Genomic DNA, 27,088 nt, shown 5'->3' with positions numbered 1-27,088 from the left:
ACTTTAGTTTATATGAGTGTTTTTGTGAAAATGGAGAAAAGTGTTTTTGAAAGTGACACCTTTAAATATACTTAAACAATAGCAAACATAAAAAGGCTGGTTTCCTTAAAATTTGACGCGTCTAAGTCAATCCAACTCGGAGTAATTGAGTCAAAAACAAAAAGTGTCTTGTTAACATATATTTTTTTGCCGACAGAAGTCCAATTTCTATTTGGACGGTTTGCAGAGACGGGAGCCTCACTGGAAGAAGTGTGTAGAGTTACCAGAAGACCATATTGAAAAATTAAAATTCAGAAAAAATGAACTGAGACCAAAACTGTTGAAATGAAAATACTGAACCTGAGCCGGGCACAACCTTGGTGCGAACTTCCATGGTCTATTTTTGTGGATCTGGATATAGACTAATTTTGAGATACATAGCCTTACCTGACGGACTAAGAGTCTACTCCCGCTTCACTAATAGAATATATATAACTCTTTTTATAAAAATAGGAGACATCTTAAATGTCACATCTCAAACGGCTTCAAAGACCCATCATATTATATTCCCCATTATACGGAACTTTTGTGCAGATATGAAACAGTTTGCACATCATGTATTGAGACATAAATGATGTGTGAACTATATTGGATTAATTCCTAGTCCTATTGCACGTTTCATACTTGTGATGCACTTGTAAACAAATATGGCGTGCATTTATTTGAGTGAGGTTATTTCCTGCGATTGTAATTTATGTTAGCAATTTTTTTACTAGGGCAGGCTTCTTTTCTGGGGCATTTTCATATAACTAAAGAGTGTGTAAAGAAAAAACTGGCGATTAGAAAAGGAAAAACTGTTGGTGGTTGTTGTTTATTTTTATAGGTCGTGGTGAGTTCAGATCTCCCACTAAAAGAAGAATTATTCCCTATCTTTGGTGTAAATTGTTTCTCAAATGTACAATTCATATATATATATATGAATTGTAATGCTCGTTAAATATAGAAGGTTATCTTCTTTATAGCTGTAATTAATTTTCTCCGTCCAAAATCATAAAGGTTGGAGCTGATACTAATAAAAATCTGAATTCAGGTGTTCTATATGTTTTGCTCCTGCCTTTTCCTCGCACTCATGCAACAAAGCCATTTCTAATAGTATACATTACAACATTAATGACGTCATTATTAGAAATAAAAAAACTAATCGACGTAGTTCAATCGACAATGCGCCTGGAGAGGAGGGCGGCCACATGTTGAGATGCGAAAGGTCCCGAAAAGTTGCTCTCAGGAAAGTCTGACTCTTATTGATGGCATGAGGACGGAACTCTGTCTTGAGTGAAAACAAAATTGTTTCCGAACTTTTATCTAGCCAAGGTAGGACTTTCTTATCGAGAGGTTCGTTGTAAGCATCCGTATTGAGCCACTCCTTCCTCTCCACAAAAATTTGGAGGGTAGACATTGCCTGTGCAGACCACTGGATTTTTTTTTGTTCTGAAGACATGTCTCACTAAAGCTGATAAATTGTATTGATGTTCGGTTGTAATGTAGGGGCTGTTTTGCATATTCACTGTGGCATCAAGGTTGAAAACATATTTATCAAAGTTCGGGCAAAACTTTTGCCAAATTTTTGTTGACCTTGAGAAAATATGGAATATTCTTTGCTCTTTCCAAGCGGCTCAGCTTACTTTGTTCAGAGATAAGATGTCTTGTAATCCTTTTCCATGATTTTGCACCAATGTCATTCAGGATTGAAAATAATAAAATGTGTATCATTAGATAAAATAAACCCTGTACTTACATGCCAATCCTTCATAGACATCTTTGAGTCAATTATGGGCATATTATTCAATTTTCAGGAATAACTTAAGATACTCAATAACTTTTTACATCGTCATAAATTTTTATTTGATTTATGAGACTTATAACGGCTCGATATGGGCATTTTTCAAATAAAAATTGTTAATGTTTTTTTGTGGCCATCAAGCTACTTTTAGTAGTGTATTTTACAGTGAACCCTAATGGATAATAAGAATAATCCAACAGATAGAAATTGATAGTAATTCCCCGAAGAATACAAATGTAATCCACACTCAATTTAGAGAAAAATCATTCTAGCTTGCTTTTGTGTTGACGAGACACATATGTAGGAGTAATCGTTTTTACATATTTAGATACACAGTTCTATCTATAGCTATGTATTCAGTATTGTATACAATATATATATATATTTGAATGTTTCATCCCCAGGATAAATAGAATGGGATATAAATTCCTACATAATAATACTCTGAATAAAATGTTAAGATAAAACTTGTCAAAATCATATTTTTATATTTTTTTATATTCTCGATGTATGTACATTGTACGTGTTTCTATATTTACTTATCCAAGAAATGTTTTGCTCACACACACCTACTCTTTCTTTCTCTCTATTTTGATACATATTGGGCATCAGAATTAAGTATTCAAATCCTAATTCCGTTCAGGGTTGTCACTGTAAAATGAACAATCATACATAAACATACATATAACTTTTAAGATTTATATATATATTCTATAAAAACTTAAGAGATTGCGTGAATACTACTGGATATCATATTTTTGAACACGTGGAAATATTCAAAATGGTGGTCTTCTTTTTAAGTAGTTACAGTAGGATCGTAACTTCTGAGTATTTTTGGTATGTAAAATAAGGAACCAAAAATTAACATTTTACATGCTGAAGAATGTTTTGGAGGAGAGCAGCTTTGTTGTCATACTTTTTTATTCAATTATCTGCACAGCTTTGAGATTAAGCAAAAATACACAAATCCCCAAAAATATAGGCACGAATTACTCCGATGTCAATCCTCACTTATTCTCCTAAGGACTTAAACTTATAACTCTGCAACAAATCCTCAGTGTTACAGTTCGTCTTTCACGGTTAAGTGATTAATTTATGTACTCCCTTCAAGCATCAATTAGATGTAGGAATTAAATACAAATCCTACTCTGTATATTGCAATGATATTGGAAATATTTACCGCGATATCGATCTTCAATTCTACTCCGGTTCCAACAAGGTATTACACATATAACTCTTCACAAATCCTCGTTGATTAGTTGAGTTTAAAATACGATGTAACGTCATCAAACTTTGGATGTGTCTAAAAAATTTAGTTACTTCAACTTGAATCTTGAAGCTAATTGAACCCATGAACACTTTTTCTTTTTAAAACATATACATATATATGATTTACTCTGCCAATATTTTCCAGTGCAACGGTACTGTAGTCGATGTTATGTACAAATGTCACAAATTGGTGAAAAAAACAACAAAAGATTTGGGAAGGCGGATCTAACCCAGACACACTCTTCCTTTGTATACCACGTTTAGAAGTGAAGTTTTCCCCAAAAGAAGCCTGACCCCCGTTCTTTCGATAAGAAAGTTGATAACATCGTAATATTTTCTTGATATCAAGTGATGAATTATTCAAATTTGAAAAGAAAAAAAAAATATCACCAATTTGTCACATTTGCGCACAAAATTGACCACAGTACCGTTTTTAGTTGAAGTGACTATGGTTTTTACGCGCGTCCTGAGTTTGATGACGCCTCATCTTACGTTGTATTGTAAACCCACCATTATTCTTCGTCTTTCACGTATTAGTGATTAATTAATATTTGTATGTTGTATTTTTAAGTAACCCCTCATTGCCACTCTTCGTCTTCCATGAGCACACCTACTAATCATTTCTGTATATCTAGATTTTCTCTTTTCAAGAATTAAATAATAATGATAACAGATTTAGAAAAAACAGTTTAGGTTGCAGCTCCAAAAGTATCGCACTCGTCAATGGTCATATTTTCTACAACTCTATACGTATAACATTAATACCCGACAAAAAAAAAATATTGAAAATTGTGTTGTCCTTTGGCTAAAATTATAGTATTTTGGGTATATAAAAAAATAACTGTGGTAACTCAGCCAGTTTTGTTTTGAAGCATGTTTTGGAGCATAGTTGTAATAACATTTTTAATAAATTAGCTGCTAGTAATTCTTTACAGCCTATTTAGGGGCCTACCCTGTAGTTTCATCAATCAAGATTTATATAACATATACTTGTATGTAATATATATTTTCTACCTTTTTTTTTTTTTTTTTTTTGTTAAAAGGAACATTATCTTAATATAGGAATTTTTTTTTCATCCTAATAATGTTCATGTATATGTACATGATTATCTATACATTACCTACTAAACAAATATAATAAGTGAAAGTCAATATTGACTATTGTTAATTAATAATATACCTATGTACATTCAGGGATATCACAAACACACGTCATTTCAAGAAATCACGAGTCTAAGTGTCTCCAATGTTGTCTTTTAGTAGAAAAAGAAAAGATTAAAAAAATAGTTATTTGGAATGCCCCGATCACATCACGTGGATTTGCCAGAAAGTTTCCATAATAAGTAATACTTTCTACTATATATTAAATGCGAATGTCTTTCTTTTTGTCCGGGAATCACGCACAAACCAATTATTGGATTTTCCTGAAAATTTTGATGTAGGTTTTTAAGGCTCAAGAGATTGTTTTAATAACAATGTTTTTCCCCTTCCCAGCTATGGCGGCCTTTTAATAGTATTTTTCTAAAAAACACATTTTTTGATTAACAAAGGACTATTTCGTATACTTAAAACAAATGTAAAAACGGTAAAATTTTCAAGATGGTTCTCACTAGATGTTGGTATATATCCTTGCATATTTAAAAAAAAAAAAAAGGAGATTATAAGATTTAGTGTCGAAAAAAAAGAGAGAGAATAAGACAAAAGATTTTTGACAAAATATGAAAAATGAGTGAATGATAGTTCAATTTGAATATTTTTTCTTTTCTAAACCTTAATATTTCCTTTCAAAAAAGTGAAGATACACGACAAGGCATGGGAATAATTCATAAGATTTTACGACCTTTTTTTTTGTTTTATATAAAGCACAAGAGTTCAGAATTAATTTTAATTTATTCATGTTCTGTGGAATGTTAGCCAAACCTACTCTAGTTTTTGTCATATTATAAAGCAATTTTTTTTTAGTAATACTTAATTAAGACCTTTCAAAAAACACATATTCTGCATTATTGAAACCAAATATGCAGTTTAAAAGCAACTTTTTAACTTTTTGTCGCTGCCCGAATAGCTTAAAATGTGGTATTCTTTGCTTAAGATATTTTCGAAACGTGGGGAAATTAGTAAATTTAATTATTTGAAACCTGTTTTCTAACTAAAAAATATCTGTTCTGCTTTATTGAAACAAAATATACATTTTAGAAGGAACTTGTTCAATTTTTTTCTTTGAAAACCACTTATAATGTGGTTTTGTTTGTGATACCATATTTTGAAACACGGTCAAAATGGTAAATTTAGTTATTTTAACAATTTTTTATAAATAGAAACATGTATTTCGCATTATAGAAACAAAATATGGATATTAAAAGTACTTTTTCAACTTTTTCCTTCCAAAATAACTTCAAATCTGTTATTTTTGTTGTAGCATAGTTTGAAATGTGGTTAGAATGGTTCATTTAGTTATTTAATTAATATTTTCTAAATAAAAACATTTATATTCCATTATTTAATGGAATATACGTTAAAAGTTATATTCCTGTTATTTCTTGAAATTTTGTATTCATGACATCCCTTAAAATATATCAAGCTGTACTAATTATCAACTTAACTTATACATGTTTTTTCTATGCTCCATGCAGACTAAACATGCCCCATGATGACGATCAGAAATGCCAAAATTACTACGACGATGACGATCGTAATGGGAGTGCTTCACACGTCATGTCTCGAATGTTGGACCACAATACAAATCCCTGGCAATGGTCCAAATGTAGTCAACATTACATCACAAGATTCCTAGAGTAAGGAGATTTAAATCCAAAAAAATCAACCTAAAGAAATATGCGACAAGCTCTACTTGAATGTTTAATGGCTAATAGTTATTTTCTGCACTATGTTTATCTTTTGACCACGCGTCTTTTTAAGGGTTGGGATTTTATGTAGTGGATCAAAATTATTGTTTTATAAATTCTACAAAAGTTGCAGCCCTAGTCGTTGATAATAATTTTTATTATAGAGGTTATGTGAATGAGTGAACATAATTTTTCTTTATACTTCTTACAATTATGTTTGAATAGGTTTCTTCTTTTATTTTAGCTATGATATAACACAGTTATTACCTGCCTAAAAAGATCCTTTATTGTACTGTATTTTTTTCAATGATGAAACACAATTTTTTTGAAGAAATTGTAATCAAGATATCAAGTCATAAATAATTTATCTTTCAAATGCTGAAATGTATTTTATCAATTGTTATTTACTTGATTTATAAGAAAAGGTTATAATTGCAAACCAACGTTTGTTGAAGGTTTTAATTCTCATTTTCGTGTTCTTTGGTCTATATAACAATAAAATATGTGGGCTGCATACTACAGGCAGAAATGCTGTTACATGGTGATATTATTTGAACTGTCTTGTTGCCTATTGAGATCAAATTAAAGAGACTCTAACAACAGGCTGTTTGAAAAAATTCTGAAACAAAAAGATATATATAAGTCATGCTCACTTATTCACACATCATTTGATCAAAAAATGAACAGAAATGTGACTTTTGAAGAATTTGAGGAGAAAACTGTATTTTTTCTCTAAAAAAAGTAACATCCCTGAGGCGGTACAAAATATTAACATAGTGCAATAAAAAATATGAAACCTTCTCAAATGAAGGTGATATTTTTTTTCTCCCATAGATATGCTGGTCGCTTCTTTTCCTTGGACTATATTGACATTTTACATGGGTATTTTTTAATTGTATTTTTGCCTCTTTTAGTGCCAACTATGGTCACTGCCTTCTAAATAAACCTAAGCGTAACTTCCTACATTCTAATCTCAACCAAATCACAAAGCTTCTTCCAGGTCAACACTTTGATGAAAATAAACAATGCGAGTTCGTCTTTGGTCCTGGCTCTGAAATTTGCTCCTATATGGTAATTTCATTATCTCCTTTATTTTGGCTACTTCATTTCTTTCTTCTTTTTACAGCCCGCATGTACTCGACTCTGGTGCACTACCCCATCCAATGGAACCTCCTCCGAAGAAAATGGTTGCAGAACACAACATATGCCATGGGCTGATGGAACGCCTTGCGGCCCTAATCGATGGTGTATGCGAAGTAAATGTGTGGACGTTTCATCCACATGGAATGATACACCTGTTGATGGCTCCTGGGGTGCATGGCAATCCTGGAGCGACTGTTCTCGTTCTTGTGGGGGTGGGATCCGAAAAGCCGTGCGCCATTGCAATGATCCGGATCCCAAATTTGGAGGAAGCTATTGTGTAGGGGATCGGGTTCGCTATGAGTCTTGCAATACTAAAGAATGTGATCCCTGGTCAGATATTGTGGACTTTAGGACTAAGCAGTGTCAGGTCTTTAATGGAAATAACTTTGATATCGAGGGAGTCCCGAAGGATGTCAAGTGGGTTCCGAAATATAGTGGAAGTAAGCCATCTTTTTTTTAGACTTTGTGTAGAATTGAGATATTACAGAATCAATTTCGTGTTATATTATATAGACAGTCGGCCGTATTTGAGACATAAACATCCAAAAAATAAAGAATTCCTTTTACTTTGAAGAATTATGACCGTGTATGTAATATCAATGTCATAATAGGACTGGCAAACAGAAAATTGTATTTCTTCCATCAAAAATATATCTTTCAGACTCTCTATTAGTTTGATATTGTTCAGATATCGCTGTTTTTCATTAAGTCAAAAAATTTGCAACAGTTTATATTTTCTCCTTCTAAAAGTAATTAGATGAGACTTCTTGAATTTTTTTTTAAGAAAAGTATTACATTTTTTATTAGCTATATTAATAACTATGCGCCCTGGTTGTACTTGAATTTAATACTTATATAATAATGAAATTTGAGTACTGACTTGGTTTCAAAAGTAGTACTTATGAATAATTAAGAACTTTCAAGTACTTTCGATAGAAAATTATATTTATATGTGGTGTAGAAATTACGATTTTGTACGAGTTGCTAACAAAAAGTTAGATGATTACATACTTTGGATTAGGATAATACAATTATTGAATAGTCCGTGGATTTATTTATATTGTAATTTTTGACTATTTTAATACAAATGACTAAGATATAAGCATTTTGTGGAGCATTATAAAGTTCAAATGCCAAGAGTTGTAATTAAATAATACATTTTTAGACGACCAAATTGCAAATTCTAAAATTTGCTTATACAAGTTGCAATTTGTATCCAGTATCAGGGGCATTCGTAGGGGGGGGTTTGGAAGGGCTGTCGCCGCCTTCTCCCTAATTAAGGATTTTTTCCTTACAACTAGAAAATTTAATATATATTTATATACTTTTTTTCAGATTAATATTTCGACTTTAATTTAATTTTTCAATAATTTAATTTTCTGTAATTATCAATGAATTCTTGAAATTTTTCTCTAAAAAAAATTAGTATTGAAATTTTTTTATTTTGAACAGCTATGGATTTTTGAAAAAAAATCCCTTAAAATTTATTTTTTTGTGAATAACTGTGAATTTTGAAATTTTTTCGTAAAAAAAAATAATTTTTTGTAAACTGGAATAGATTTTTAAATTATTTTTGGAAAAAAAATTCTTTAAAATAGCCACAGATTTTAAAATTATTTTCCAAAAAACTAAACTTTTTGTGAATAGCAGTGAATTTTTGAAAAAAAAAATCAAAAAAAAATTATTATTTGAAATTTAATTTAATATTTCAAAAAGAACGTTAATTTTCTGTAAATAACTATGCATTCTTGACATTTTTCTCGAAAAAAAATTAATATTAAATATTTTTTTTTTCAAAGATGTTATATTTGAAATTCAATTTGTCATATGTTTTTGTGAATAGCTGTGAATTTTTAAAATTAAAAAAGAAATAATAATAATCATTTCTAGTAAGCCGAAATTGATTTTTCAATTTTTTCTAAAAAATGAAATTTTTTAAGAATAGCTATAGATTTTTGAAATTTTTTTCCAAATAAATAATTATTTTGTGAAAAGCAGTGAATTTTTGAATAAAAATTCAAAAAAATTCAACGTTTGGAATTTAATTTTTGGTTTTTTTTTACATTTTTTCTAAACTGGAGTGGATTTTTTATTTTTATATTCCTAAAAATTTTGGATTTTTTTTGTCCAAATATAATCCTGAAAACGACACTCAACAAATAAATGAAATAAAGATTTATAAGTAATCATATAACGATGTTGATAACTTTTGTGGCACCCAGTTAAAAAGTGGGGTGTAAAATGATGTCGATAGACTTCTATTTATCCGAAATTAGGTATATGACACTACATAATAGCATTAAATATACATTAGCATATTATATATTTTAACGGACGTTTTTTGATGAAAGGAAGGATAGATGTTGTTACACTTATGTACATTAGTGTTTAAACTTTGCCTCTCCCATTATATTTTTCTTTATAATATTTAAATAAACTTTTTCAACTTTTAATAAAGTTAGAAACATTTATTACTCTAGTTCTTGATTTCATCTTGAAATATATCAAAAGTTAAATTGGGTATCCTGTATAACTTTGCCTTCACGTCATACTTTATCTTTCTGTCTCAAAATTGGAGACAGAGGATAGTTGAATTCAATTCTTGCAACCTTTCAGTAGTAAGGAAATAACTTTGGTACATCAAGCGTAGGGACGTGAAGCGTCATGAAGGATATATTGACAGGGAGGAAAAGCGAGGAAATCTCGACTTTTTATTTATTCAATTAGAAATGATCTCCTCCGGTCTCATCCCTCAGTCAACTGATGGACTACCAGGGAACTCACCCTTGTCCCTCCTCTGAATACTCTAAAAGAGCCGAATTCACAACTTCTTCCATCTACTTTTGGTGACCTTTCAAAGTACAAATTAACCGATTATTCGAAAAAGTCGAGATTCTTCTCCTCTTTCTCCGTCAATATATTTTTCACTTCACTTTACGTCCCTCGAAAAAGTAGAGATCCTTCCACTTTTCCTCCGTCAATATATTCCTCGTTTAGCTTTGGATCAAAACATTTTTCTTTTGAAAAATTGTTAACTAAACGAATTGGAAATTTGTACTGCTTTAGTGTAATGTTAAACACATATTATATGTTCCGCCTCAGGCAATCCTTCTACTACCATCCTGTCGGTTTACAAAAATAACTTAACATGAATTTGGTAATTGTTATAATTTGAAGGATGTTTGGGAGGAGAGCAGCTTAGCCGTCATAGTGTTTTATTAGAATAGCTACCTGCTGTGTGGTCCATTAAAATCTGAACACTTTAAATTTTAAATTTCAAAAAGATATGATTTTTTAATCAACAATAAAATTGCAATAGCATTAATATATTATAAATAGATGTGAGTCTGCGCTCTCTTAATCATTAATGTAGCTGTCGTTAGCTGCAATGATGGCTTCCAGGTGGCTGTGGAAGGACTGGCCTCTGTCATGATTTCCCAGTGCAGGCTGACAGTGACTTTGAGGTCATCGGTGTTTGAATTACGGAGACTGTAGGCCTTCCCTGGACATACACTCAGAATATGTAGTTGAGGTGATTGGCATCAGGCCGTAGGGAGGACAAAAGTGTCAAAAAAGAACTCAAAAGACTTGTTTAAAACTTATTCAACAGAGTCTTGCAACGGAAGAGATGGGTTTCTTTCATTGCTGGTGTCTAAAATGGTCTTTTTACCCTCACGAGGGTTTTTTTGGGGGAACTCTGAGATCTCTTGAATGGGCCTCGTGGACTTAAGAGAATTGGCCGGGGCTTTTTTTACTCCTCCGGGTCCAGATTGATCTTTTTAGCATAACATTTCTTCATCTCCAGCATTTTGGACTTCCTGACGGCATAAACTGTGGTCCTGGAGACCCCCAAACTGCTTGGAGTATGCTAATGGAAATTAGTCGATAACGTTCAAGTGTCCCTTTCTCGACTTGTACATAAGCTAGAGAGCTGGAGTTTTTTTTCCTATATAACTAATTGTTTATACTTTAATATATTTAAATATGAATTTATGTCAATAACTCCACCTTCATTAATTATTTAATAAGTAAGTGTTCAGATTTCAATGGACCACCCGCTATAACGTGAATTTATTAGTGTTCTTTTGCAGAAAAATATTTTTTTATAATTAGTTTAATTAAAAATCATTCACAAGCGTAATATCAGACAAGAATCAGTGATTTCCACTTCTTTATTTTATTATCCATAATATGTCAAAAATACAGGCTGAGGACTGTAGTGAGGCAAGACCCATAGAAGATTCAATGAGGCACTCAAAGGTCGATTCGTAGGAGAGCACAAACAAATGAAAGACGTAAGGAAAACTGTAAAGCTCAGTATATTTGGATCAATCTGGAATTGGAAAAGGAGGATAAGAAAAGTGGTCTAGATGAAATTTATTTTTTTGTACAAAGAATACGAAATAGTTTACTTTATGAAGTCTTTTAAGGGACTCGAATCCACAGAGTCGTAGACTCTGAATTATGTGACTGATATTATGTTTGTTCGTCAATTCTTGAGTATTCATGTCGAATGATAGTTAATTGATAACGGCGAAGTTATTAGCAATTCTTCCAATCGAGGTGCTGTAGTGTTTGTTTATTATTCAATTTATTTAAAGCACAGCAATAGCAAAGATTTGAATTAAATTCGAACCAAATACAAATCTGCAGTGTTTATATAACGTTTCGGCCAAAAGTCCACTCATGAAAATATTTATGTATTTTAGACACAAATTTTGATGGTTGTTTTTCTTTTAAAAAAAATTCTTTACATTTGCTCAAATAGTGTGGAGTAAAGAAGTGATATACAAATTGTATTGAGGTCTAGATAGATAGGTAGACAATCTCTTTTTTCTTTAATTCTGCCTCCTTGGAGTAGAAAAGACTTGAAAATACATATTTGACCCCAAGATAAGAATCAAGTTTATATTACATTTAGTAAATGTAATATGTATATACAAGGAATTGCCTAAGGATTGCTCTAAGGTCAATGATAAAACTCTGTGTAAAATATTACATTGCAAAGACATGACTCAGCCTTATAGCAAATCATATGGAATGAATCAAGTATGGGTGTAAATAGGTATTTAGTATGTAACTACTAGGGTTCCACATTTATTGGGAAATTGTCCTTTAGGAAGATACCAGGAAATCAATTTGTATACATTGGGAACTCGAGACATTTGGAATGAGATAGCTAGTAATAATTATTTTAAAAAGATTAAAAATTTGCTACGAATTGCAATCTATATATTAAATGCGAATTAAATACATTTGTCTTTGTCCGGGAATCAACTCCAAACTAATTAATCAATTTTTCTGAAATTTTTAATGTAGGTTCGTAAGGCTCAAAAAATTGTTCTGGTTGGCTTAAAATAGCATTTATTCCATATAAAATAATAAACCTAAAGTTTTAAGTATAATTCTTCCATTTCATTTAGTATGTATATTAGCACACTTTTGTTTAAAGGAGAGATTATTAGGTTTAAGGGGGAGAAAAAAAAAAGAGACAATAATACAAAGGATTGTTGACAGAAATATGAAAGATGAGTGAATGATAGGTCAACTGGAATGTTTTTTTCCTTCCTGAACCTTATAATCTTCTTTTTAAAAAAGCCAAAAAATTAAGAATTAATTTTAATTCTTTAATATCCCGGGCAAAGCCGGCAAACTACCCTATTACTAATCAAAAATGGTGCAAAGATGTATACCAACACCAGCATGCAATGAGACTAATTCTTAAAATTTACGGGTTTTATTTTTTATATAAAGCAGAAGAATTCTTAATTGATTTTAATTTCTGAATGTCCCAGGCTACTCTAGTCATTAATAAATAATTGATTCATTTCTGACTTTGTAAAGCATTTACTCTCTTTTGAATTTATTTATTAACTTGCGGGAGTACCCTGCATTGTCTGGAATTTTTAGGCGTCGACAAACAGACACACCTTGCTATATTATTATAAAAGATAAAGTCTGCAACTTCTCTATTTTTCATGAGCACACTTACATGTAGTTACTCAGTACATCTAAGTTCTCTCTTCAAGAATGAAATAATAATATAAATAGGTTGGGAAAAATAATGATATGGCGTGATTATCGAAGGAGTACTTTACTACCTTAGCTAAGCAGAATGCTACATGCAAAATGCTTGCTATATTACATTAATATGACTATTGTTATTTCTTAGTGGGATTTGAGTTAAGTGTGAGGAGTAAGAGGAGTAGGAGGGAAGGAGACATAATATTACTGGATTAAGACCCTTGTTAAATCAGTTATCTGTAACATGAAAGAGAAAATGAATTTACTGCCATAAAAAGGAAAGCCTTTTACATTTAAAATAATATTTGGGCAAGGAAAATATTATGATTACATTTAAATATATATATCGTGTGGAAACTAAAAATTTGTACGCTTACAATTAAAAATTCTGGGGTTGTAAATGACTCATATTTAAAATCCAATTTATTGAGCTAAGAATGACATTAAAGTTCAAGATAGGACGGATCTACATTTTCTCGAATTCAGGTAGGTTCAGATCTTAGATGTAAATATTCAAGTATATTTCTGATACCTACACTTTTGGATACAGGTCCAAAACCAAAATTATAGGGATACTTGTCTTGAATTTTATGAGCCTTTTACTCCAAGTTCGATCCTAATAAAATAAGATCCGGATTAATATTCGTGAAAGTTCAAGTATCCGAAATCAATTGCGATGTAGGATCTTTTTGGGTAATACAAGTTTACTTATACCTTACCCGGGTACTTTGAATCCGGGTTTATGACTCGTTTTATTTATAATTTATGTGTAGAACACAAAATTTAAAGCACAAATTAAATTTTGTGCGAGCTATCCTACAATCGATATGTCTAAGTTCAATGAAGTGGACAGGAAGGCTGTTTATAGTGTAAAACTTGAGTCGAATGGAAGGATACATATGTAATATACACTCAATATTGAGAAAAATCATTCTGGCTTACTTTTGTATTGACGGGCCTCATGTTTAAAGTCAATTTTCCATCATTATTCGTCTATAATCTACATAGCTCATTATTCAAATCATAAATATCAGTTCATTTATTATTAAATATCAAGAATGTTTGTTACATTCCTATTAGGCTAATGATATCATGTGGCAATTCTGCTCAACTTACTTAAACAAATAATAATATAAATTATTATTTATGATTATGTTGATTCCGATTACAAATATAAGCAGAACTGCATACACTTCTAACATTTGGTGATGTGTCGTTCATAAACGATTCGTTTAAAATGAACTACTCTTTAACGTGAGTAGTAGGACTAAATCAGTTCTTAAAATGGACACGATTCATTCTATTCAATCGTAAATGAACAATGTTTAGTTATATTAGTTTGTAAAAAAAAAAAAAAAAAAAAAAAAAAAAACACGACAGATAGTTGAGCCATCTTTTGGCAAAATAATACAACTGCCTAAATTATAATATTATTTTATATAGATCTAGGATGTACACGTATCATATATTTAATTATGCGCATTCTCAGAATACTAAGACAAACACGATAATCCACTTCTTTCCCTTTAGTACGAATTATTTTATCTTGGTCATTCTCAGAATACTAAGACAAACTTGCGAATCCACGGACAAACACCTACTATAATAATATATTATAGTAGATACTATCAGAGGGTGCCCGCGTTGCAGGACGCAATATAGGAAACAAAGAACGAAGGTAGAAAAAACGAGAGAGAGAGAGGGATGTAGACAGAGAAAAGAGGTTTTATTTCGGTCAAAAACAACCTCTTAATTACCTTGGAGGCCCAAAAAAGTATGTTAGAAACAAGCTTGGTTATTTTATACGCATAATTGCTCAATTTCTAACATATCTGCTGGATTGTTTTGGTTTTTTTGTGTAATAACGTAAAAAATAGACATATAAATATACAGAAGATAGGTAAATTACTCACATATAGGGCGCTGTGAGTTTTTATTTAATTGAAAAGTAAGAATTTTTAATTTATTTTTTTTGGGCACCCCAAGCTACAAACTACCACACCACCTAGTCGATAGTATCTTTTTTTAGTTTCCTCAGTCCCTATTCAAACTAGGATAATAACGCTATTCAACAAAAATCGTGTTGAAATTAGTAGAGTTTGACCTCCTAATTCTAAATATCCTCTTATTTTCCTCTATTAGCCTCGTGGCCTTCGCAAAAAGCCCATTAAGTTTTTATTTATTTTTGACTAAGCTTTTTTTAAGGGCTTGTTGTTGAAGATACGCATAAATTATTGAGTATACTTCAAAGCCTCATGTTGAAAGATTGCATTATACAATATTACACTGCCCTTCGAAAACCGTGAGTTGGCATTTCTCAATACTGCGAACTAGTCTATACATGAGTTACCACATCTATTGCGCGTGTAAACTTGATCTCCTCTTCTGGGACACTGTTTTTCTATATTTTTGTAGAAATTCCAGTATTAAAATTGATATCGGTATTTACTGAACCATTCTATCTGTCAACCCACTCCACTATGAAGTCTCCATGAATCCACTCTTTTATGTTAATTAACAAGGTGAATTCTGCAAAAGGAAGATCAAATTCTTGAAGTGAGAATGTCTAAGTATTGAGTGAGTATCTACGTATCAGTGTGCACATGAAAAATGAGGGTAACACCAAGGATTTGTTTGGGGTATTATCTTCTTTATTATTGAAGGAAAATTTGCATGTTTGTCAACGCCTAATAACTCCTTTCAATGCCGGTTACTACCGCTACTCATAATATATCATTTCAAAATAATTTGTTTTTTTATTAAGAAAAAGTTTTAAAACAAATTTTCTTCAGCGTTCAAAACATTGATTAGGGGTGAGGGGAGGAGAAACATTTACAGCTGACAAATATTAATCGCGTGACCTTTGTTTCATCATTTGTAATACATATTTTTTTGTAAACAAAAGTTCACAAAATAAAGTCTGTAGAAAGAGTTGATTTTCCTATAACTAATATACAAAAGTTCATATAAGGTTACAACAACGTCATCATAGATGATGACACCAGAGTATTATTTATTTGCATGCATTTATATGTAATATATGCTTGGGGGTCTGATGCATTGTTTTTTAAGTGACATTGTACATATTTTAAAACAAAAAATGCTAAGACTCATGATACAAATTATAGATGACAGCAATGCTAAATTGCATTAAGCAAGATACACTGGTAAAGAGTTCCATGTACTCTCTCCTCTCATGTGTAATGTAACGAATAGTGTTGAGACACGGTCTGAGACCGAATTTTGTTCGGTCCGATCATAAACCTATAAAGTTATACGTATCACACGGCGTTACCTCCCTAACACAAAATTACCCTATGTATTTTGTTGTCTGCTGTTTATTCCCTCCTCTCCTTGGATACGTCATGCATATTTTATAATGCATTCTTTTGACAAATACGCCACAAATACTTATGTTCCGTTTCCATAAGGACAGGATTATAATTTCTTGTTGATCCCTCGTCGTTTATTTAATATACATATTGGGCATTTTAGTAATGTTAAGATGAAATTTTGGGTATTACATAAAAATACAAACTTATAGCCTCGCTTTCAATAGAATATTACTGAGCAATATTATTAATTATAAGACAGTACCGAATGATACTATGTAGATTTTAATATTACGAAATATATATATGTAATTCATTTTAAAAAGGTTGAAGAAATAATGGGGTAGAATGGAAACAAATAAGATATATATAGCAATTCTAATGATTGACTTATTTGGCCAACTACCAAATGATTTGGAGCCTTTTTTCGGTTTATTTTCGGATGAAAGGTTGCGTTATACACTTAAGGTAACAAGGCGATCATGTTTTTTTGTGCTGGATCGGTCTTAGGACTAATTTTATTATCAGTAGGTATGTGATAAAATCTGAAAAAAGTCAAAATATGAATTTGAAAAGGGACTCTTACGTTGTGTATGGAGTATCTATTTCCATAAATACTTCAATTATTAAAATCCAAACCATTATTAACTGAGAGATCCGGAGATTCGTGGTCGAAAATTTTATTTGTCTTCTCCTTGAATTGCACGTACTAAGAACTGTTTTCTTAAGGCTGGCGTATTAAATATGACGCACGGAGTTTGTTATTACTATCTCACTCAAATTATCGCCTTCTACATTTAGGACTGTCGTAGTTTGAATCAATTTCTCTGATGTGAATTATACGAGCTTCAGTGACCGGAAAAGAAGGAGCCTAACATAAACAGATCAATCCTCTCTTAATTTATTAGCGTCGACAAACTTCTTAATCCCATAGAAACTGATTCCGTCAATCAATTTTTATATTTTTTTCACTAATAAATACAAAAAGTTTCCTGCTTCCTTAGATTAAAAAAAAATCCTCTATTAATTGGAAGGTAAACGGGCTTTCTCCTAAACTAATAAGCCGATTTGATTAAAAACCAATGTCAAATGAAAGCTGAATTTAAAAAAAAATAATATTATTATTCAAGTTAATCGCCTTTTGGGGTCAATAAATGCCTCGACTCTACCTCATAAACTGGAACAAGTCTTGATGGCAGACTCCCTTGGTATATTCTGTAATTCCTTCTGTACCCTGGGTATCAGGCAAATTTGGTGATGCAAGAGGATCTGTTAATGTGTTGCTCAACTGCACACCACACTAAGAAGACCAATGTGGTTGTGGTCTGTTGAGCTTGGAGGCCTAGCATTGGGTTAACAAAATATTAAATAAAAATCTGACAGCCAGGTCAATGTTTTCTTTGCAGTTTAACAAGTCATAATCCCCTCCAGATTCTTCCAGCCCCTTCCTAACTCTCCAGACAATGAACCTGTCCAGGTGTAAAAAGTGTGCAATCTTTACATTGTCTTGTCCGGTGTGGATTGCAACAATGCAATTTTCCATGCAATTTTTTAGATTGACGTCAAAAACTTCAAGCAAACAACGTCCCACCTTTGCATGTATTCAAAGTTCGTTTTTAAACAACTGTAGGCTGAACAAGGATTTTTTACAAAGCTAATTGCAGCTAATTTAATGAAATGTCTTGACAGCTTAGCTGTTACCCTACCAAACATTCTTCAATTGGTCAGTGTTACCATGTTGATTTTCTGGATTTTGTTTGTTATATAACGAAAATGCTTACTATTTATTACTCTACCAGATTGTGCTGTGCCGTATCTGTTTAGTATATGACCCAGCAAATGCTAAGGCCATCCTTCCTCGTCGTGATGCCCTTCTTTAATATTTCCATTATATTTTCTTTTCAAATAACTATTATTATAAAGTATTAATACATTTTTTATACTTATATAATAATTCATACTAATGAATGATTTGCCCTCGTAAATTTGTTTTTTTTATTTTTGTTTTATATGAGTGTGTATTTATTTCCAGTCTTTAGTTGTAGAACTACCGGGTGCGTTATTGAAAACTAGACATTTTGAGTGTGGTACTTAAACATATTGGCACATGTGTTACACACATTTATAATCTTCAATGGTGCCTTCATCGACTTTCATAATGGTCTAGATGTACCGCTGAAAGCTCTGATAGGTTGTAATAAAATAATGATAGCTTCTAGATTCGGTGCCCTTTTCCATGGGCAACCCTGGCCTTTGGCGGGCAGAAGGAAAATTCGAGCAGGCTGACATTTGGGGAGTATGAACATCACATTTGTTATCAGCAGAATGTAATTTTGGTCTCCAAAAATGACTGTAACTTTTACTGATTTTGCCGGTGCACCATCTTGTTGAAGTTCGTCTCGATGTAATTATGTAATTGGGACTCATGAATCTCCAACGGAAACTTTAAAATCTTTGAGATCCAAGGGCACTCAGTCCTCGACTAACAGCCAGAAGGAAAGTCGAGCAGGTTGTCATCTGGGGAGTATGGACGCCACGTTTGTTATCCACCAGAATGGAATGTTGGTCTCTAAAAAGGACTTTGTAACCAATACTGATTGTCTGCTGTGTTTCCCTCATCTAACTTGATAAGATATGGCTATTTCAAAATTTATTGATCCCTTGTTAAATATAAATATATTGGGCATCTTCTTATTTCTATGAATAAATTTTGGTTATAATATAGAAATACAAACGTATAGCTACGTTTTCAATAAAATATTAATAGCAATAATATCGAACAAAACATATGTAGGATTTTAATATTATGAGATTGGTCTGAAAAGTTTCCCACCTAACAAAAAAACAGATAATTTTTTTTTATGAATTTATTTTTTACTATTCAACAAAGTCTTCCAACGATGCACTGATCTTTGTAATTTTCTGAAAAATAATTGTTCACAGAAGTGATTACCTCTTCATTTGATGGAAATCTTTACGGTCCACTGTTCGGACTTTATTTTTGTTTCGGGCGTAGAATGGAGTATACAAGTTTCATCTACAGTAATTAATCGGCGCCAATACTTGGATTTATTGTGCCAAAACTACACCAACAGATCGATACTCAATTTTGCCCATTCGAAATGGCTGAAACTTTTCTGAGTAACTGTCGACACATGCTAAATTTTATTTAGAAGTGCTACTATCTTCACGTTGAGGTCATAAACTTTTCAGACCATTCTTGTATATATATAATTTATTTATACAACTGTGGAGAAAAATATGACAATGATAGACTGGGAGGACTAAATAGATAAATAGCAGTTATTATGAATGACTTATTTGGCGAATTACTAGATGATTTTGTAACTTTTTTTCTGTTTCTTTGTTTGAGGAAAGATTGTGTGATACGATAAGGTTAACAATAATGTGATAAGTGCATTACGCACCCCGTATATACATTATACATGGAAAGGCTTCATTATTAATCATCTACTTCGTAGAGTATAAGTGAAGTAATAATTTGAGAAGTGGGAAGGAGCCCCCCTTAGCCCTTTTCTTCCTGCCTCCTTCAATTGCCATGCAGTTGTTATGACCCAATAAACACGACATAATTGGAGAAGAGTCATTACGGTTGTTGAAGATGAAGGAATGAACTTTAGGTAGAGGGTTAGCGTAAACTTCAAATATAAAAAAGATAACAGCAAAGTATAATTCATTTTCACGGAATGTTATAATGGTGGATCTCGTCTACTTTTGGGACCAAAAGAACCAAGTTTTACAACGATCAAAACCCTTTTTTCATTTATATTAAGGAAATAGAAAAAATATATATGCCTCTACAAGATAAGGAATCAAAAATTAGAATCCTATTCGAGGCTGTCTAGCTTCAGTTCTAAATGTCTGACAATTTCTACTTGACGCCATTCGAAAGAAATGACAAAAAGCTACAATTTGATGTTTATTTTGATTTTGTGAAATCAAAAATGTCTGAGCAACAAGCAAAACGCCAGAGGGTGTGATCTCCTCCGATCCCAAGTCGGACAGTAATCGTTTTTTGAATTGGAGAAATGATCTCTTCTTCGCTGAATCAAGAGCTTAGGTAAAGGGAACCTTCAGGGCCAAACATCCAGATCAGGTCGTGTTCCTCGGCGTCGTGGCCTCCGACGGCAGTAAGATGCCTCCCTACTTCTTCAAGACCAGCTAAAAAGTCAACCCGAACGTCTACTTCAAGGTTATTCAGTACCATGTCTTGTCATGGTTGAAGAGCACAAGAGGGACAACTATGTGTTCACCCTAGACGGCACGCAGACCATGCGTCCCAGAAGGTGCAGCATTGCTGCAGGAGAACATTTCTGCCTTCTGGCCAATGGACTTCTAGCCTTCGGTCTCGCCCGATGTGAACCCCTTTACTTTTCTGTTTGGTGTACCTTGGAGGGCAAGAAGAACAATACTTCTCACCCAAATGTCGATGCTCTGAAGGCCGGGATCACGGGGGAGGGGAACAACTTGTTGCCGGAGTTCATCAAGGCCAGCTGTTCTTCTTTCGTTCTTTTATTGGAGCCATAATTCAGAATGGAGGTGGACATGTTGAATAAAAAGTGTAGTTAACAACTTTTGCTTCAAAAGTTTGCCATAAAAATATGGAGAAGTAAAAAATGGATTTTAAAGTTTTCTCATTTTTGAGTCATCACCCTGTATTGTCTAGTTTTATAATATATATGACCCTAAAAATATGTTATTACATTGTTATACAATGTTATTTTCTTATTGTAAACAATAAATTTACTATTAGTATGGAAAGAATAAGATATTTCGTCTCATGTTGTTAAACGTTTTATCGTCCCTAGTCGATCAAAAAAGAAAAATAGTTGTTCAAATCTAGCCATTTTTTGTTAACACTCAAATGTATTTCAAGTATTAGTGTTTATCATTGGCATCAAGTTGCATTGAATGTACTGGGAGGTCCATTGAAATCTGAAAACTTACTAATTTTATAATTAATAAAGGTTGAGTGATTAAAATGAATTAGTACTTCGATATATTAAAGCATAAACAATTAGTTACAAAACAAAATAAACCTGAGCTCTCAAGCATATGCACAAGTCGAGGAAATGAGGCTTGAACAGGATCGACAAATTTCCATTTGCGCATTCCAAGTAGTTGGGCGTCTCCAGGATTACTATCTTCGCTGTCAGCTGTTAGAGAGGAATAAGGGCTCCGTCTAACAGACTAAACTGGACCCGGAGAAGTTAAAGAAACCATTTCAGGCCAATCCCCTCAAGTCCATGAGGGATATTGGGGTTCCATACCAGACTGTCCATAGAGTTATTAAAAAAATGGTGGAAAGAGCCTTGTGAGGTTGGAGAGGCCACTTTTGACACCAGCAATGAAAGAAACCCATCCGCTCCGTTGAAATACTCTTCTGACACTTTTGGATTCCCTACAGTCCTACACCTTTTGGGTGCATGTCGAGGAAAAGATCTGTCATTCAAACACCAAGGAACTCAAACCACTGTCAGTCATCACTTTGACACCATGCCAGATGACTACATCCGTAACGGGTGCTGTCCCTTCCGCTGCCGCCTGGAATCCATCATTGCGCTAAGTGCAGCTACATTAATGATTAAGAGAGCTCAGACACACATCTATTTATAGTATTAATTTTGTTGAAATTGTACCGTTAGTTAATAAATAACATCTTTGTGAAGTTTAAAATTCAAACTGTTCAGATTTTAATGGTCCACTCGGTAAGGGGTAACCTTATTTATTATTAAAGCCATGTGACGAAGCTCGACAATAAGTATTCGATAACAAAGGTTTTCATAAAGTATAAACCACAGCCTCGTGATCAATTTTGGTCAAATTTAGTTGGTGAACAAAAAACTTTTGTCCCCTAGGGGTGATTAATGTCTAAAGAATTACTTTATAATTAACTATGTGATCTCCATTTATTCATGTGGTGAATTTTGAGAATGAGGAAAAGTGATTAAATAACGTCATATAAGGTATTTATGATTCCCATTCATATTATTCAAATTTTAAAGATAAAATGTGAATTATTTGCTACAAATAACAATCATTGAGTGTTTATTAATTGATTTATTTCATTATTACTTATGAAGATGCTTCAAAAGTTGTCTGGAACCACTGTTAGAACCGTTTTAACAAAATCATGTCATGTTATCGCCCAATTAATCATGACATTAACATATAGAGTGTATTTTGTTGCCTGTTATCGGTGTTTGGAATTATTGAATGAATATTATTGGTATTGCTTTTCAAACACAATAACAAACCCAAATACAGAAATATATATAGTCAGAGACGATTATTAATTAATGAACACCCTATTATTGGAATACATGGCATAGTATTAAATATTTTATCATTTCAATTTGGTGCAACTTGTGTGTCTCACTCAGGTCGCTGAAGTGGTTGAGTGTAGACTGCTATGACTTCATTGGGAAGGAGATATACCCCCCTAGCAGTCCAGATCTTAATCCCATGGGTTATTTTGTAGGGGGGAATGTTGAATCTAAAAAAATTGATCATCTTGTGCCATCAATGACTTGGTAATTAACACCATCAAAGAGACAATGACCAACATGCCAAGGAACTCAGGACTCGGGAATTGATTTTGTATTTCAATTCAAACTCAGGACTCGGTCTTGAAGTTCAAGTAAGATTCGGGACTCGATCTTGAAGTTCAAGTCGTTCTACGGCCTCGTTATTGAATTTCAATTGGGACTAGGAACTCGGTCTTGAAGTTCAAGTAGGACCCGGGACACTTATCAGGGGCGTCTGCAGGGGTTGGGCTGGTGTGGCTGTAGCCCCTTATCCCCAAATAAACAATTTTCGAAGAATGAAAAAAAAAATCTATAATCCTGCGAATGTCGTCCCTACTGTCCACCCTGAAATTTATTTTGGCGAGTCCATAGCCCTGGCTGCAGCATGACTCATTATAAATAAATAAAGATTGGTAAAGTTAACAATCGGGAATGTGTCCCTTCGGCAATGGTCATCCGGTGAATTGGCTTTTGACAAAGTGCCCTAGAACCGTGAGAGAGTCCATAAAAGAAGAGACGAGCACATACAAAGATCAATAGTTGAATGGATACATAAATCATTCACTCGTTCTCAATCTTGCGTAGGAGTGGTTTGAGCATGTTTCTGCATTTCAGTTAGTTATAAAATTTGTATACATTCGTAAGATGATGTGGAATGTTGATAAAAACAACAGAACATTAAAGTGTATTGTGCGAACACATCAGATAATCATCATTTTAATGCAACACTCTAAAGCATATGTTTATGCAGTATGTATACAATATACTTGCGAATGTATTGAAGCTTAATTAATAAATTGTAGTGGTTTAGTATTTGATATTAGGGAGAGGTGGGCTCTTTACACTTGGACAATTTTACTCTTCATTTTTAAAAGATATTCAGAAATACATTTACTACATGAATTATCTGTGAGTATCATTTTATAGGATTGAGGTCAAGAGATTGGCTAGTCCACTGGGGCTGTCTAAAAAGGGTGGGCTTGAGGTGCTATAGCCCTCCCGAAATTGAGGAATTTTTGCTTGTTTCTAGATTATTTTCTTTTATTCGACTGAATTATGCAGCAGAGCAAAAAATTTAATATTTAAATGAATATCAATGGATTTTGTATTTTTTCCAAAAAGTTTAATTGGCGTAAAAAGCTATAGATTTCTGAAATTAAAAGAAAATAATATTTGAAATTATTTTCCAAAAAATATAATTTTCTTTTAGTAGCTATGAATTTTTGAATTTTTCTTCAAAAATTTTAATTTGCGGGAATAGCTATGGATTTTTGAAAAAAAAAAAAAAAAATAACATGTGAATTTTTTTTTCCAAAAAATATAATTTTTTGTGAGTAGCTATAAATTTTTTTCCAAAAGATTAAATTTTTTATGAACAGCTATGGATTTTTTAAATTTATTAAAATAAAAATTAATTTTTGGATTTTTTTTTTTCCAAAAAATCCCAAAAACCAAGCCCCCTCATAGTATAATCCTGTATACACCCCTAGCCACTCCAATACCTTAATATGGTTCTTCTTGAGCAACTCCTTCGTTACAAATTTGGCATTTATTACTTTATAATTAAAAATCAATTGGGGGGGGTTTGGTTTGAGGTCTGAAATATCTTTAAATACGTTCAAAACGTATGTTTGGAATCTAAATGTGTATGCACCTAACTGAGACCAGTTCTTTTTCTGGCACTGCAGTAAATTAATAAAACACATACTAGGTTTTTTATTTAACAAAATAATTAAATTTTGTAATAAAATATTAAATACATTTACCAAAATAGTGGTTATAGGAAATATTATATTCCCTAAAGAAATGGTAATTTGAAGAAATCGTTAAAATAGATCAAGCCTTTATTTTTTATATTTAATAAATAAAAACCAAGATTATTGATATTTTTTATTTTAAAAAAAAAACAAGGAAAAAAGGACGGCACATTTGTCTTTACTCTGTACATAAGTCATTTGCCCTGTACTTACTACGTCGACAATGATTACCTTCACCAATGAAGTTGCAAGAAGGTAGGATTGTGTCAATTCTTATTTATTCGGTCCAGTCTATTCTTAGGAACGGTCCTATCAATCATTCAGACCTGTCCTTAAGACTGTCGGTCCTTAGGACTGTCAGTACTCCAATTGACTTAAAAAGAAGAAATGAAGTTGCTGGACGTCACAAGATTTAGGACTGATATGCAGTACTGAACTGGGCCGAGACTAAACTGAAGGCTTCAGTCCTAAATAAGGCTGACACAACACTGCAAAAAAGTCATCTGAACATTCCTGAGGGTCTGTTGGTTTGTTTGTAGAAAATGTTTACGGAAAAAGTGATTGACTGATTTTGATAACACTTTATACTAAGATTATATTTGTTGAGAGACAGATGACAGTAATTTTTGAGGGGTCAAGCTCAAATTTCAAGGTTACAGAACACGTGAAAACCTATGATATATAACTCAAATGGATATAAATTTAAGGCAAAAATCATTTTAGGCGATGTTTTGCATTCTGCCGAGTGCCCAGTCTAGTTTTTTATAAATTCTATATGAACGATTGCCCAGTTTGAAAAAAAACTTAATGCGATTATCTTTCTTTCTGTTTTCAGTTAAAGGAACGGATCGGTGTAAACTCTATTGCCGTGTGGAGGACTCCTCTGCCTACTATCTACTCGCCACATCCGTTGAGGAGGGAACGCCTTGTGCACCGGATACTTTTCATATGTGTGTCTCTGGACAATGCATTCCAGCGGGATGTGATCATATTCTAGGCTCTGATATGGCTTTAGGTAAGGCAGGCACTTATTATTCTTTATCGATATTTAGTAAAGCACTGTACTTAAAACTCTCATTTCCCATTTCAATTACTGCATCTTTCTAAGCACAAAATGTACTCTAAGTTATTTATTTAAAAATGTTCCTCTCATTTAAGAGTTGCAACTTGTACAATTTGAGTTTACTAGACAACATAAATAAATAAATTATTATTCTCCATTTCCTCCTTATTCTAAAATGTATTTGCGAAAATATCTTAATTCCCAATAATAAAATAAGAACCTATTATAAATATTTGACTAATCGTTGCCATTAGTCAAATCCAATCCAGTATCCCATCCTTGAGGCCTTCCCCATTCTTCAATGTCATCCCTTCTTTCTCAAATATAATTACTAATATCTAATTTGGATTCATAGTCATGATAATCATAATAGCCACCTACCGAGTGGTTCATTATAAAATGAACAATTTCAATGTTGTACTTCAACAAGATATAATTTATTAATTAACTAAATAATTTCAACAAAATTGATACTATAAATAGATGTGTGTCTGAGCTCTCTTAATCATTAATGTAGCTGCACTTAGCGCAATGATGGATTCCAGGCGGATGGGGAAGTTCTGGAACCTACTGCGGATGTAGTTCTATGTCATGGCGTCCCAATGCTGGCTGACAGTTGCTTTCAGGGCCTCGGTGTTCTGATGACTGAAGTCCTTCCCCTCGACATGTACCCAAAAGGTGTTGGCATCAGCGATGTAAGAGCCAGAAGTATTAAAAAAATACTTAAAAAGAACTCAAATAAGTTTTGGAACGGAGGAGATGGGTTTCTTTCATTGCTGGTGTCAAAAGGGGTCTCTCCACCCTCTCAAGGCTCTTTCCACCCACTTTTTTGATAGCTTTCTGGACAGTCTTGTGTGTAACCACGATATCTCTTAATATGAATTAATTTCAATCACTCAACCATAATTAATTAGTGAATATTGGGGGGTCAGATTTCAATGGACCAACCCGTACAACCAGGGGTGTAACCAGTGGTGTTATACCGATACACTGAACTAAATCTTTAAACCAGGGGTCGGAACTGTATTTTGGTGTTTCCAAAGTATATTTTTGTTTGAAATGGTATATTCTTTCATGAGGACTTGTTTTATTACTTATTGGCAATAAAAATGAGAAAGTGATCTGGGATCCTTCTTTTTATTTTTGAGAACTGAAATTCAGGAAGATGATGATAAGTAGAGTTTTATTTTTTTTTAAATGGTATTGACAGTAGAAAACGAAAATCAAGAGGATAACCCTTAAATTTTGAAGAATGTTTAGAGCAGAGCAGCTTAACTATCATTTCAT

At 32.6% G+C, this 27,088-nt stretch overlaps 1 protein-coding gene across 2 annotated transcripts in view; it reads left to right on the top strand.

Annotated features, from left to right (window-relative positions):
• LOC121119543 (A disintegrin and metalloproteinase with thrombospondin motifs 9) overlaps positions 1-27,088 on the top strand; it is a 201,683-nt gene that overhangs the window by 127,367 nt on the left and 47,228 nt on the right. For both annotated transcript variants that reach the window (XM_071889016.1, XM_040714241.2), the window contains 4 exons: positions 5,722-5,883; positions 6,849-7,005; positions 7,061-7,517; positions 25,574-25,753. In XM_071889016.1, the coding sequence (XP_071745117.1) occupies positions 5,722-5,883; positions 6,849-7,005; positions 7,061-7,517; positions 25,574-25,753 (956 nt within the window). The remainder of the gene's footprint in view (positions 1-5,721; positions 5,884-6,848; positions 7,006-7,060; positions 7,518-25,573; positions 25,754-27,088) is intronic.

Source organism: Lepeophtheirus salmonis, chromosome 6 (assembly GCF_016086655.4).
Source record: "Lepeophtheirus salmonis chromosome 6, UVic_Lsal_1.4, whole genome shotgun sequence".
Classification (NCBI taxonomy): Eukaryota; Metazoa; Arthropoda; class Copepoda; order Siphonostomatoida; family Caligidae; genus Lepeophtheirus; species Lepeophtheirus salmonis.
The sequence above is the reverse complement of the archived record's forward strand: the minus strand, read 5'-3'. Positions and strand labels throughout refer to the sequence as shown.